The 12,468-nt window shown below is 35.5% G+C and overlaps 1 protein-coding gene across 2 annotated transcripts; it reads right to left on the bottom strand.

Moving 5' to 3' along the window:
- Positions 1-686: 686 nt before the first annotated feature.
- Positions 687-12,438, bottom strand: LOC121257777 (rust resistance kinase Lr10-like). 2 transcript variants are annotated; one of them, XM_041159003.1, is made up of 6 exons: positions 11,987-12,438; positions 11,380-11,415; positions 10,602-10,631; positions 10,282-10,329; positions 2,291-2,332; positions 687-1,979 (listed from the first exon to the last, which is right to left on the bottom strand). In XM_041159003.1, exons 1-6 carry the CDS (start codon positions 12,348-12,350, stop codon positions 832-834), a joined length of 1,668 nt encoding a protein of 555 aa, XP_041014937.1. In that variant the 5' UTR covers positions 12,351-12,438; the 3' UTR covers positions 687-831. The 2 variants fall into 2 exon arrangements, with proteins under 2 accessions (XP_041014937.1, XP_041014938.1); XM_041159004.1 differs by lacking the exon at positions 10,602-10,631.
- Between the last annotated feature and the right edge of the window lie 30 nt (positions 12,439-12,468).

The following is a 12,468-nucleotide window of genomic DNA, read 5'->3' as shown; positions in this document are numbered from 1 at the left end:
GGAAAATTCTCATGTCATTTTGCATATCGGTTTTGTATTTTTCTTTAATGAAAGCATTTTTTTTATTGGATATTAAGCTTATTTCCTGCCCTAACCCTTTTGGATAGTTCATACTAAATAACTTAATCTGCATGTCGATTCAATTGTTCAACTCCAAAGATCAACTAAATGAGTTTTAATATTCCCCCTTCATTTTGGATAGTTCATGCTTCGATAAGTTAATATATAGGAAAAGAAAAACTTTAGCTATTTAATCATTACTTTACTCTACCATTAAAATTCATAAAATAGTTACACGATTTCTTCATTGAGAAATTATATTTGTAATCTTAGGGTATGCAAGCCCTGCACATTCTCTTTGAAGAAAATTGGTAAATCTGATACCCATATAATAAATTATTTTTTTAATGGTGGACCTCATATTTTTTCAAAAGGAGTGTATGTAACTTGCATACCCTAGAAATGTATATATCTAACATCACTCGTCTTCATTTCTCCACTGTTTAAAACATAAAGTTTTTATGGTCAAGAATATCTCCACCTGCCCATATATTGGTTCCATCCAATACGCCAAATTCAACTTAGGTAGATTGAACAAAAGCGCATACACTTTGAAACTGAAGCTCAAGTCATTAATTAGTTTCATGAATGTATTAGCAAATGGAATTCAGAAGGAAAAGAACATGTGAATGAGAACAGCTATCACTATCTAAAAGAACACTTGTTACATACAAGTACAAAACATCTTTGTGCTATCAAATATTGAGAAGACTTGGTGTACTCTTTGGGTAGGGATGCTGGTTTTCGAGTTTGAATTTAGAGATAAACATATCATTTAATCTCTATAAAATGATTACATGTAGATTGGCTTGATTCACCCCATTTAATTGAAGATAAACTTTGAGTTGAAATATCCAAGATATCGTCTGTTGATCTCTCCATTGATGTTAAAAAAGGTCTCGGAGGCAATTGCAAGCAGTCAACTTCCCCTTCAAGCATTTCTATAACTCTACTCATTGAAGGGCGATCATTGGGCTTCATTTGTATGCACCATAATGCGACCATGAGCATCTTTTTAGCTAATTCATTTTCTTTCTCTGTGGTATCTTCCAATTCTATGGGCTCTCCATTGTGCAATTGGTCAAAAACCCATGTTGGGAAGTAAACGTGGCTGGAATTGTCTGTTAAGGAATTCCAATTCCTTCTTCTACCACCCATTTCCATTAATAGCATTCCAAAACTATAAATGTCAGCTTTGTATGAGATATTCCCAATGCTTTTATAGAACAACTCAGGAGCCATGTATCCTAACGTCCCTCTTGCAGCAGTTAGAGAAAGATTATTTTCCTCTAGTGAATACAATTTTGCCAATCCAAAGTCAGAAACCTTTGGACTAAAACTTTCATCAAGAAGAATATTGTGGGGCTTGATATCAAAATGCAAAATTTGCATGTCACAACCTTGATGTAAATATTCAATCCCACGAGCAACTCCGAGAGCAATGTCAAATATTTTCTCATAGCTTAAAAGGATACTTCCTTGTTGTAAGAAAATGTGTTTATTTAGAGACCCATTAGACATGAACTCATATACAAGAGCGTGCTTTGATCCTTCAACGCAAAAACCAATAAGTTGCACTATATTAACATGGTGAATCCTTCCAATAGTTGCAACTTCACTGATGAAATCTTGCCCATTAGCTTTGGATTTACCTAACATCTTTATAGCTACGAGTCGGCCACTTCGAAGTGTTCCTTTAAAGACAGTGCCATAGCCACCTTCTCCAAGTTTATCCTTGAAACTTTTGGTCATTTTTCTAATTTCTGAGTAAGAGTACCTTATTGGCATAAGGTTGTTGTGGCTTGTCAAAAATTCTTCGACACCATCATACATCGATAAATGTCTCCTTCGCCATTTATATATCAAGAAGGCAATCACAAATGGAGTTCCAAATATACATTTTGCAGCTAGGAATTGTCCTATGGAGGAATATCAATAAAATTGAATCATAAGAAAAACAAAACCAGTTGATGTAGTTCTGTCATTTTCTTAAGCATGGCTATATATAGCTCAATTGATCATTGTCTACTAGGTCTTAGAAAATAAGCATAGTTATATAATTCGGTATCTATTGGGACTAAATCCAATTAATATATATATATATATATATTTTTTAAATATTGGATGTATATCTAAACTATATCCATTCTTCATGGTTTAAACAATGATATAACAAAAAGGGAAAAAAATATTTAGGAGTAACATTAGAGGAGATACTAGGTGCTCTTACCATAGTTGATGATCATCAACATCAGAAGTTCGGTCGGAGGATCTACAAAACATGAAAGATTAACTAATTAAAAAGGAAATAGAATTAAATGCTATGAAATTTTAGGATGTGATAAAATTTCATTAAAAAAAAAAAAAAACTCACCACCAGTTGAATTATTTGGCTAGAGGTGAACTATTTTCCTATAGAGACATGTACACGTGGTTCAAATTATTATATTATGCATGTTTTTTGTTAGATTAATTCTTCATAAGTCAAAGATATATATACAATAACACCCAATCCAAGCTTTAGATACATCAAGTCCTAAAGGGATGTAAAATCGTTCAGAGGAAAGTAGTGGTTTTGCAAAAATCACTGTGCGTGATTCTCACCCGCCACCCCTTCTAGTGGCTCTTCTCGACACACGCACTAGATCACAGAACTCGCCACCACCAGACCTTTCAGATCTAAACTTTGTGGTTGAAAATAGACAAGTGTGTTGCATTCAGGAACTGTTACAGATTTCAAAGTTTAGCAGAGTTGGTCCAAACTGTAATTCATTCTTTTTCACATCTATCTTATTGATTTTCTTTTTCGTTTCCTTATTGTTAATTAAAATAATAAAAAAAAGAGTTTATATCTCGGACGTTTGTCTGTAGAGGTTGAGTCATCTCTTTCTATGAAGGGTGAGGTTGAGTCTTTGTTTAGGTAGAGAGTGTTTTCTCTTGGACGTTTGTCTATAAAGAGTAACAACAATAGTGAAGATCAAACCAGTCACAAAAAGAGATAGTGTACTAGTGGAGCTCTAAATGCATTATTTTAGTTTATAATGCCACGTTTGATATGGGAACATCTCAGAACGTATCCGATTATGGATGTAAGTTTTTTTTATGAATGCATGATGACCGTTTTCCTTAAAAAATAACATCAGAGCATAAACCATTAAACATAGAAAGTCTAAATTAATGCACATTATATATAAGCAATTCCAAACCAAGGAGACAACTCTAAAAATTAGAGTACAGTAATCATATCCCATGATGTTAAGAAAACGTTAAAAAGCAAGTAAGCCAGAAGAAGTGATTATGTAATATAATTAAAGTTGGAATACTCAATCACCTATTTAAGTCATAATCCTCATCTTTAAGAAAGTGTTAAAAAGGTGGAAATATATAATTTTTTGCTCTCTATTTTCTCTCTTTGGGAGAATAGAGGTGGAAGGGTCTACAGTCGTCAGAGTAGTCTGGTAGAGCATGTAGTGGGAGTGTTTTGTGTTTGGTTTGAAAGAATGGAGCGGATACAAGAGTTGTGGGGAAAATTTAAACTGAGTGAAGTGGAGGATGAAGTTATTGAACTAGAGGGAGAGAAAACAAGCGAGGTAGAAGACAAAGGGGAAAGATGTTTGATAGGGAAGATTTGGAACGACAGAGTGATAGGAAAGCTTATTGTGGAGTCAACAATGGCTAAGATTTGGAGGTTAAGTAAGCCTGCTACCTTTCAAGAGGTTGGAGAGAACATGTTTGTCATCACATTTGCACCCATGCAGACAAAAATCATGTACTTGAAGGAAGGCCTTGGTTGTTTAATCATCATATGTTCGTGATTAAACAATTTGATGGTTTGACCCAACCAAGTAAGATGCGTTTTGATAAGGCAACGTTTTGGGTGCAATTCAATAATTTACCTTTTTGGTTATGAACTGTGAATGTGGTGAAAAATTGGGAGGGTCAATGGGAGAGGTGGAGGATGTGGAGGTTGAGGCTGATGACGTGGGATGGGGCAGTTTTTTTAGAGTTAAAATTTTATTGGATCTGTATAAGCCATTAGTTAGGGGCAGAACCATAACGTTGTATGGTTTGAAAAATTGGATCCCAATGCAGTATGAAAAACTCCCACTTTTTGTTTCAAGTGTGGCAGGATTTTACATGCATGTGGTGCTTATTCTGAATCTGTTCCACTACCGGATGATTCTCAGCAATTTGGGACGTGGTGACGTGCGTCTACTGATGGAAGGAAGCTGTTTAGACAATAGAAGGGAGATCCAACCAAGATGAAAAAGCAGAACAAAGGAGTGGTTTGGGATGACAATCCGATGGGTGGCAGTGGCATTCTGATGAGGCATTCGAATTTTGATTCAAATGCTGCAAATGGAAGTTGCGATAATTCAGGAGGAATTAAGGGAGTAATGGCTGGGAATGATGCTGTTGAGGAGGAAGTTATGGAGAGTGAGGGATATGCGGCTACAGTAGAAGGAAACAATCAGAAATACTTTGTTTTGAATGCAACGGTAACGTTGTCTAAGGAGGCTGATTTGGCAGCTCGAGTTTTGGGTGATGCTGAGTTACGTAATGAGGAAGCTAATTTGATTTTGGTAGGAGAATGTGAGGGCCTGAGCCATCAACTAGATGGGCCGATGTTGGGTGATCCAAGCCCAATAAGTTTACAAGCCCACCAACCTGCTCAAGAAAATATGCATGGTAATATTAGAACTCGTACATGGAAGAAGAGAGCTCGTTTAACAGGTACATCTCTTGAACCTGTTCTGGTTGTAAGTGGTAAGAAGAGAGAGCCTGAGGGTAGAGGAAGTGGGGCTACTAGGAGTTTTACTTTGAAAAAACAAAAACTTAGTAATCTAGATGATGAAACATTGAGTGAAGTGGAAGGGAATGGTAGCAATTCGCCTATGAAGAGATCGGCAGCAGGCCCTGCCGGGAGTCATGATTCTTCTAAGTTGGAATTCCCGTGGGCTTGGAAACCCACAGGGATTTCGTGTCCTTCGTGACCTAGTCAGAAGGGAAACTCCCGAGGTCTTGTTTCTGCAAGAGACAAGGCTTGTTGATAAGATCATGGTACGACATAAAGTGAAGTTGGGTTTCGAAAATTGTTTGGCTGTAAGTTGTGAGGGTAGAAGTGGGGGGACTTGCTTTGTTCTGGAAAGAAGGTGCGAGGCTTTCTATCTTGAATTATTCGAAGTCACACGTTCATGCTCAGATTGATGGTGAGGGAGTGTCTGATTCCTAGTTGTTTACTGGGGTTTATGGCAACCCAGATGCTTCCAAAAGACAAAAAACATGGGACTTGATTAGATCTTTGAAGGGGTCTCAGAACCAAGCTTGGTTGTTACTAGAAGATTTTAGATCATGGGTGATAATAAGAAATTGCGCCGGGGGGGGGGGGGGGCAACGAAGGTCAGAAAGACAATTGATGGCTTTTAGAGAAGTTGTTGATGAGTGTGCTTTAAAAGATCTGGGCTATTCAGGGAATTAGTTTACTTGGTGTAATAATAAAGGCTCAACTCAATGTATTCTTGAAAGACTAAATAGGGGCCTTGCTAATCTAAAGTGGTACTCACTATTTCCTAACGCTCGAGTGAAACATTATACTGCTGCCTACTCGGACCATGTTCCAATCTTGCTGAATATGATTTCTAAGATGAACCAGAGGAGAGGCCATAAACTCTTCAGATTTGAGGCTATGTGGGTGGAAGCATCAGAATGTACTAAGGTTATTGAGGAGGCTTGGAGAGGGTTGGCAGGTGGGACTGAGATGCATATTGTTATCAAAAGGATTGAGAGATGTGGGGAAAAATTGTCAGTTTGGAACAAACATCAGTTTGGTCATGTAAAGAAGGGTATTGAGCAGGTCAGAACTAGACTAAATCTCCTGCAGAGCAATGATCCTTTATGTCAAAACAAATCAAAATATAAGGAGGCTCGAGCTAATATGCAAAATTGGCTTGAGAGAGAGGAACTCATGTGGAGACAAAGGTCTAAGACTCTATGGTTAAAGAAAGGGGATACTAATGCTAGACTTTTTTCATCATAAAGCCTCACAAAGAAAGAAGAAGAATACTATTAAAGGCCTTCGAGATGCAAGGTGTTTGGCAACTGAATGACGATAGAGATAAGCTTATCTTAGAGTATTTTAGCACTCTTTTTAAAGCTTCTGCAGAATCTGGTCAGGTGGATTTTTTGGAAGGGCTGCAAGGAAGAGTAACTAATGATATGAATGAGGCTTTGCTGAAGGCTTTTAGTGAAGAGGAAGTTACTGAGGCTTTGAAACAAATGCATCCAACCGAGGCGCTAAGGCCTGATGGAATGGCTCCCATATTCTTTAAAAAATTCTAGCATGTTGTTGGAAAAGATGTTACTAAGGCAGTGTTGAAGGCTCTCAATAGTGGTAAGTTTGCTACTGAGGTAAATCACACCTACATTTCTCTAATTCCCAAGAAGAAACAGCCTGAGTTGATTATTAATTTCAGGCCTATAAGCCTTTGCAATGTGATGTACAAGTTGATATAAAAAAATCTTGGCCAATAGACTTAAATTGGTGCTGCCAAAACTCATCTCATTGTCCCAAAGTGCATTTGTTCCTGATAGATTAATAACAGATAACATTTTGGTGGCTTATGAGCTTGTGCATTTCTTAGAAAAGAGAAGGTAAGAATGGCTTTATGTCTTTAAAGCTTGATATGAGCAATGCATATGATAGAATGGAATTAGGGTTTCTAGAGGCTGTGATGAAGAAGATGGGTTTTAATGACAAATGGATCAACCTTATCATGGTTTGTGTGAGGTTATTGTCTTTCTCAATTTTGGTGAATGGAGAGCCAAAGGGTCCAATTTACCCTACTCGAGGGCTGAGGTAAGGGGATCCTATCTCCCCTTACCCTTGCCTCTTATGTACTGAAGGCCTAAGTTCTCTACTAAAGAAGGCTGGAGACAGTAAACAAGTGAAAGGCATACGAATTTGCAAAGAGTCCCTAAGATAAATCATCTTTTATTTGCAGATGATAGTCTGCTATTTTGCAGGGCTAATTTACAGACAAGTCTTAACATCCAACATTTACTCAAGATATATGAGAAAGCTTCTGGTCAGAGTGTAAATAGAGACATGACCTCGATGGTTTTCAGTAAGAATGTTCCTATCAATCAACAATAAGAGATTATGGCTTTTTGGGGAGTCCAACAACATCATTAGTATGAAAAGTATCTTGATATTCCAGCGATTGTGGGTAGGAATAAGAAAAAAGCTTTCTCAGAGCTCAAACAGAAAGTCTAGAACAAGCTTGCTGGATGGAAGGAAAAAATGCTAACTTAGGGTGGAAAAGAGGTATTGATTACAACTGTAGCACTTTTCATCCTAACTTATTCAATGAGTTGCTTCAAACTTCCAGCAACTTTCTGTACAAAACTTGAAAACAAGATGGCAAAGTTTTGGTGGGGTCAAGGCAGGATGAACATAAGGTTAAATGGGTTAGTTGGAGGAAAATGTGTGAAACTAAAGCCAATGGAGGATTGGGTTTCAATGAGCTAAAGGTTTTTAATGAGGCACTACTTGCAAAACAGGGTTAGAGGATTATGACAAATTCAAAGCAAAATATTTCCCTCAAATCAGATTCAGTGAAGCAAAGCTTGGACCCTCACCCTCTTATGTATGGAGAGGGATATGGGAATCAAAAAAGAATCTTCTGAATGGCTGCAGGTGGAGAGTGGAAGATGGAAAAGCTATTAATATATGGTCTAACTATTGGCCACCAGGACACAGGTTGATTCCCAAACCAATTCTAATAGATGAAGCTGCATTCCAAAAGGTTGAGTGCCTTTTTAATGCAGAAACCAGATGGTGGAATGTTGATAAAGTTAGGAGCATGTTCTCTCCTCGTGAAGCTGGTGAAGTGTTAAAAGTTTTGCCAAGTGCAAAGAATAGACCAGATTGCTTGTTTTGGGAATATGTAGGAATGAAATATTCTCTATTAAAAGTGCTTACAAGTTCTTTCAATCCCTTGTTCAGGCTAGACTAGTGGGTGAATGTTCAGATGCTGAAAACTAGAAGAAGGTGTGGAGGAAGTTATGGAAGCTGCAAATCCCCAACAGAATTAAAGTATTTGCTTGGAGATCATGTAAAGATGGCCTTCTAACTTTACAGAAACTTAAAGAGAAGAAGATCATCCAAGAAGCTCAATGTACATGGTGTCCTGAGGGTGAGGAGGATGTGAGACATGCTTTATGCGACTGTCCTGTGTTGAGAGATTCAAGGAAAGTCTATTTACATTATCTTCTGGTTTTTTATGAGAATCAAGACTTTCTGCAGATTATTTGGCATGCCATGACACGAGGACAGAAAGGAGATTTGGAGAAATTTTTTCTGATAGCTTGGGGATTCTGGTATAGAAGAAATCAGAAAATTTTTTAGGATAGAGTAATGACTACTGCTCAAGTTATTGAACATGCTCTATCTTTAGCTGTTGAGTTTAAAGAAGATAAAGGCCTTCCTCCTTCCAAACAGATCAAAGCAAGCAGCTGGCAGCCTCCATCAAATGGGGTTTTGAAGTTAAATGTTGATGGGGCAATTTTTAGTTATCAATGCAAGGCAGGCGTGGGCATGATCTTAAGAAATGCCACAGGAGAGGTGGCTCTTGCTGCTAGTAAGAAGGAAAATGTTGTGAATGATCCAATGGAGATTGAATTGCTGGCTATCTTTCGGGGTCTTCAAATCTGTCTTCCACTAGGAATATTTGATCTAGTGATTGAGAGTGATTCACTATTGGTGGTGAATGAAGTTCAGGCAGCAGAGGTCTTCATAGGGCAACTTAGTCTATGAAATCAAGGCATTCATGAAGTTTTTTTCGAAGATGTTTAATCCTTCATAAAGGAAGAATGGCTAATGTAGCAGCTCATACTTTGGCAAAATTTGCCTAGCATCTAGAAAACTTGATAGTTTGGTGGGATTGTTATCCAGATTGTATCTTACAAATCATTTGGTCTGAGTCTTTGATGTAAGTGGAGTTGATCATTTATTAATGAAAGTATTCTCTTATATAAAAAAAAAAAATGGTGTTGAAATGCTATTTTTCATCGCGGAAAAAAAGAAGAAGTATATTATACCTTTTCACCTGGCCTGAATTCAAATATCTTATGGGGGTTATTCCAATTGATTTACAAGATTCTGTTTCCAATGGTAATTCAGAGTCTCAAAGCAGAACATGACATTTTTAAAGAGAGATTCTACGAATTTTAAGTTCACTCATCATAATGCGGCAATTAAAGCGCGCTCATTAATGCGGTAAAATTCAAAAGTATCATGATCACTTTTAATTGTGATATTTGGGTTAGTGACTGAAATTATAGGAGGGGTAATCGGACATGAGTTCTCTACTACAAACCCCAATTAATATTATACGTGACCAAAATAACACCCTACCCACTACAAACCACACAAGAAGGGCCTAGACGAAGAAATCCACAAGTACTCCCTGAAATCAGATTAATTAAACCATAGCTTAAGCCCCGACCCTATTAGGGGACTGAGTCAAAGTACTGCTCATGTAACACATTGCATTGTAGGATACCATGTGTTGTAATTCTCTTCGTCCAGTTTTTCTATTTATATATTAAAGTCACCGACTATACTCTTTTGAAGCCATATCACCAAGAAATTAAGATATTGCGCAAAGGGGATATTAATTAGAAAGCAATATCCAAGAATTTCTCCAGATTAACTAAGTTAAATAGAAATATTTGAGATAAAAAAAAAAAAAAATTCCCCACGCAGCTTTGTGCTCTACAATGCCATATGATTCAGATTTAACTTAACTTTCACCCAAAAATTATATGTATTTAAAGAAAACAAATTAAAGTCAACCATGCTATTAATATATATATTCCAAGACATTATTTTATTAACACAACACAAAAAATGACTAAAAGAATAGCTCAAAAGTAATGATACATACACGACACTTTTCACAATATATATATATATATATATATGATGTATAATGAGGAAATTTTTATAAAGTGATGTTACTTTTATATGATATTTTACAATAATACCCTTCATTTTAAAACATGATTATGAAATATGTTGCGAAAAGTATTGTGTGTTTATCATTTTTCGCTCACAAATATGCCACAACCGTATAAAACAACTTGTTTAATAAAAAATAATGGCAAAGGGAGAATGTCGACAAACAAGAAACAACAACTTCTGTGAATTAGAAACCTCACCTTTGTAATATAAGAGGTGTTGCATTGTACGATCAGTTAATATAGATCCTGCTTGGACCAACAAAATTAATAATAGCATCAGCTTTTGCAAACACAGGCTTGTTTTCAAATCGATACATATTCCTACAACTTACATGAATTGATTACCTTCATACTCCTAGCAATTTATAATCATGAGATTTTTTTTTTTTTTGTATTCTTCATGCTAATATATCATCTTGTGATTTACGTATTGAATATATATATATATATATATATATATATAATGCAACGAAAAAATAATAAATGAAGAAATACAAAGGAGAGATATAGGTTCTTACTAATGATCGTATCTTCTAGTTTGTCCGTTGCTACAATATCAAAACAAAACCAAAACAAATTGTCAATTATAGGTTACTGAAATATTTTTAAAAGTAGAAAAGTGTGGTATCATGGATGCAGTAGTACTAGTACTTAACCCTCAAAATTGAAAGCATAAGCTGCAATTTATATTTAATATCAGTCATCAATTCATGTAAATTGTAACTTGCGCTTTTGTTAATCATGCATATGTATATATATATATATATATAGGTGTTTCTCTTGTATATGATCCAATTATGTATAGGTATTTCTCTTGTATACGAACCAACCGTGCACATCGATCGGTTATTCATATTTGCTATCATCAAGATGTTCTTGCTTACAAATTGAAACAAAAAAATTTTACATTTGATGTCAGTAAACAAGTGACTGTTTATGCTATTTTTAAATGAAAAATTTTTCTCATCAGTCACTATTCATCACCCCACAACTTATAAAAAAATTATAGGTGTAGAAGTGAATAGTGACTGATGCATATCATTTCTCTTTTCAAATATATTTGCGTTCAATAATATTGCCCGTAGCTATTCCTTTATCATGGAAAAGAAATTTTTATTACTTGGAAAATTTGATAATTTTCCTTTTTGCATTTTCCTAATTGTTTCTAAAATCCCAAAAAAAAGCCTAAAAACTTGACATCAATCAATGTCCAAGCACATGTACGGTTATACTTATTCTCCTACTTGTGTCATTATCAGGCACGTACGTAACCTAGATTTTGAGATTGAACCTTACCTTTGTAGTACATTTTATATAGGAAATCAATAAATCCTGCATTGACAAAGAAAATAATAAGATCATCCCTTAGAAACTTAATTAGAAATTAGACTAATAAATAAACTCATTTTGTAAATTTCATTGATATATATATATATATAATAATAATAATATTTGCAGGAGTTTGCAAATTTTACACACTCATTTTAAAAAAATTAAGACTTACATATTTTAAAATTGTATTAATTAGCATTTCTTATATATATATATATATATGAAAAAAACTAGTTTGCTCACTCTACTTGACCGCTCAACTTGACCGCTTGGTAAAAGAAAAAAAATTATTTTTAATGTTTTATTTAATGATTAAGGAAGTGATTTTAAGTGTATTGGTGTATTTTTTTTAAATATTTAAATATATTAAAAAATATGAATTAAAAAATTACAAAAAAAATTACAAAAAGCAACTGTCGGTCAATTAGAGCGGACTACTCTGGACAGCCACCCAACTCATATATATATATATATATATATATATAATTTATATATATATATATATGTATGCAAGATAGTAAATTCGGAATTGGAAGTACAATTTAATTTTTTTTATAGGTCTTATACGCACCATTTCGAGGACGACAGTGAAATTTTTTCCCCTCATCGACGTAGCATGTGTCACCCCAGCTTCGACAGCTGCCGCAATAAACTCGGTACCATGAAAATATAAACCCAAATGCCAATAGTTCTTCCAAATCTGTACAGGAGATATTTCTTGTGTACCGATCGTATCGACCTGGCCGTGGCGATAGAGACATTTGCTCTACTTGGTATGATTCCTTCACATCCCCATATGACGGGCTATCGAAAAAAAAATATCTATACTTCTTGGAATTGGACGACGAATTGTTGGAAGAATATACCCCATCAGTTTCAAAACAAGCAGTAATGTTCAAATACCCCGGTGATTTCACTGGCTTTTCACAGTGCATGAAAACCACGCTATCTGATAGAAAGGAAGATGAACTTGGGCTATATGGAAAAAGTGTGTCATAGGGACCCCAATCACTGAAATTACCACGGGTTTTCTGGGGTTGAGCTGAAAGGGTT

This window comes from Juglans microcarpa x Juglans regia, chromosome 3S, assembly GCF_004785595.1.
Source record: "Juglans microcarpa x Juglans regia isolate MS1-56 chromosome 3S, Jm3101_v1.0, whole genome shotgun sequence".
Lineage (NCBI taxonomy): Eukaryota > Viridiplantae > Streptophyta > Magnoliopsida > Fagales > Juglandaceae > Juglans > Juglans microcarpa x Juglans regia.
The sequence above is the reverse complement of the archived record's forward strand: the minus strand, read 5'-3'. Positions and strand labels throughout refer to the sequence as shown.

Coding starts and splice junctions, on each gene's coding strand:
- LOC121257777 (XM_041159003.1), bottom strand. CDS start 12,350: ATGCACTGTGAAAAGCCAGTGAAATCACCGGGGTATTTGAACATTACT. Junction 10,632..11,379: donor ATATAAAATGTACTACAAAG/GTAAGGTTCAAT, acceptor TTGATATTGTAG/CAACGGACAAACTAGAAGAT. Junction 10,330..10,601: donor ACTAGAAGATACGATCATTA/GTAAGAACCTAT, acceptor TGGTCCAAGCAG/GATCTATATTAACTGATCGT.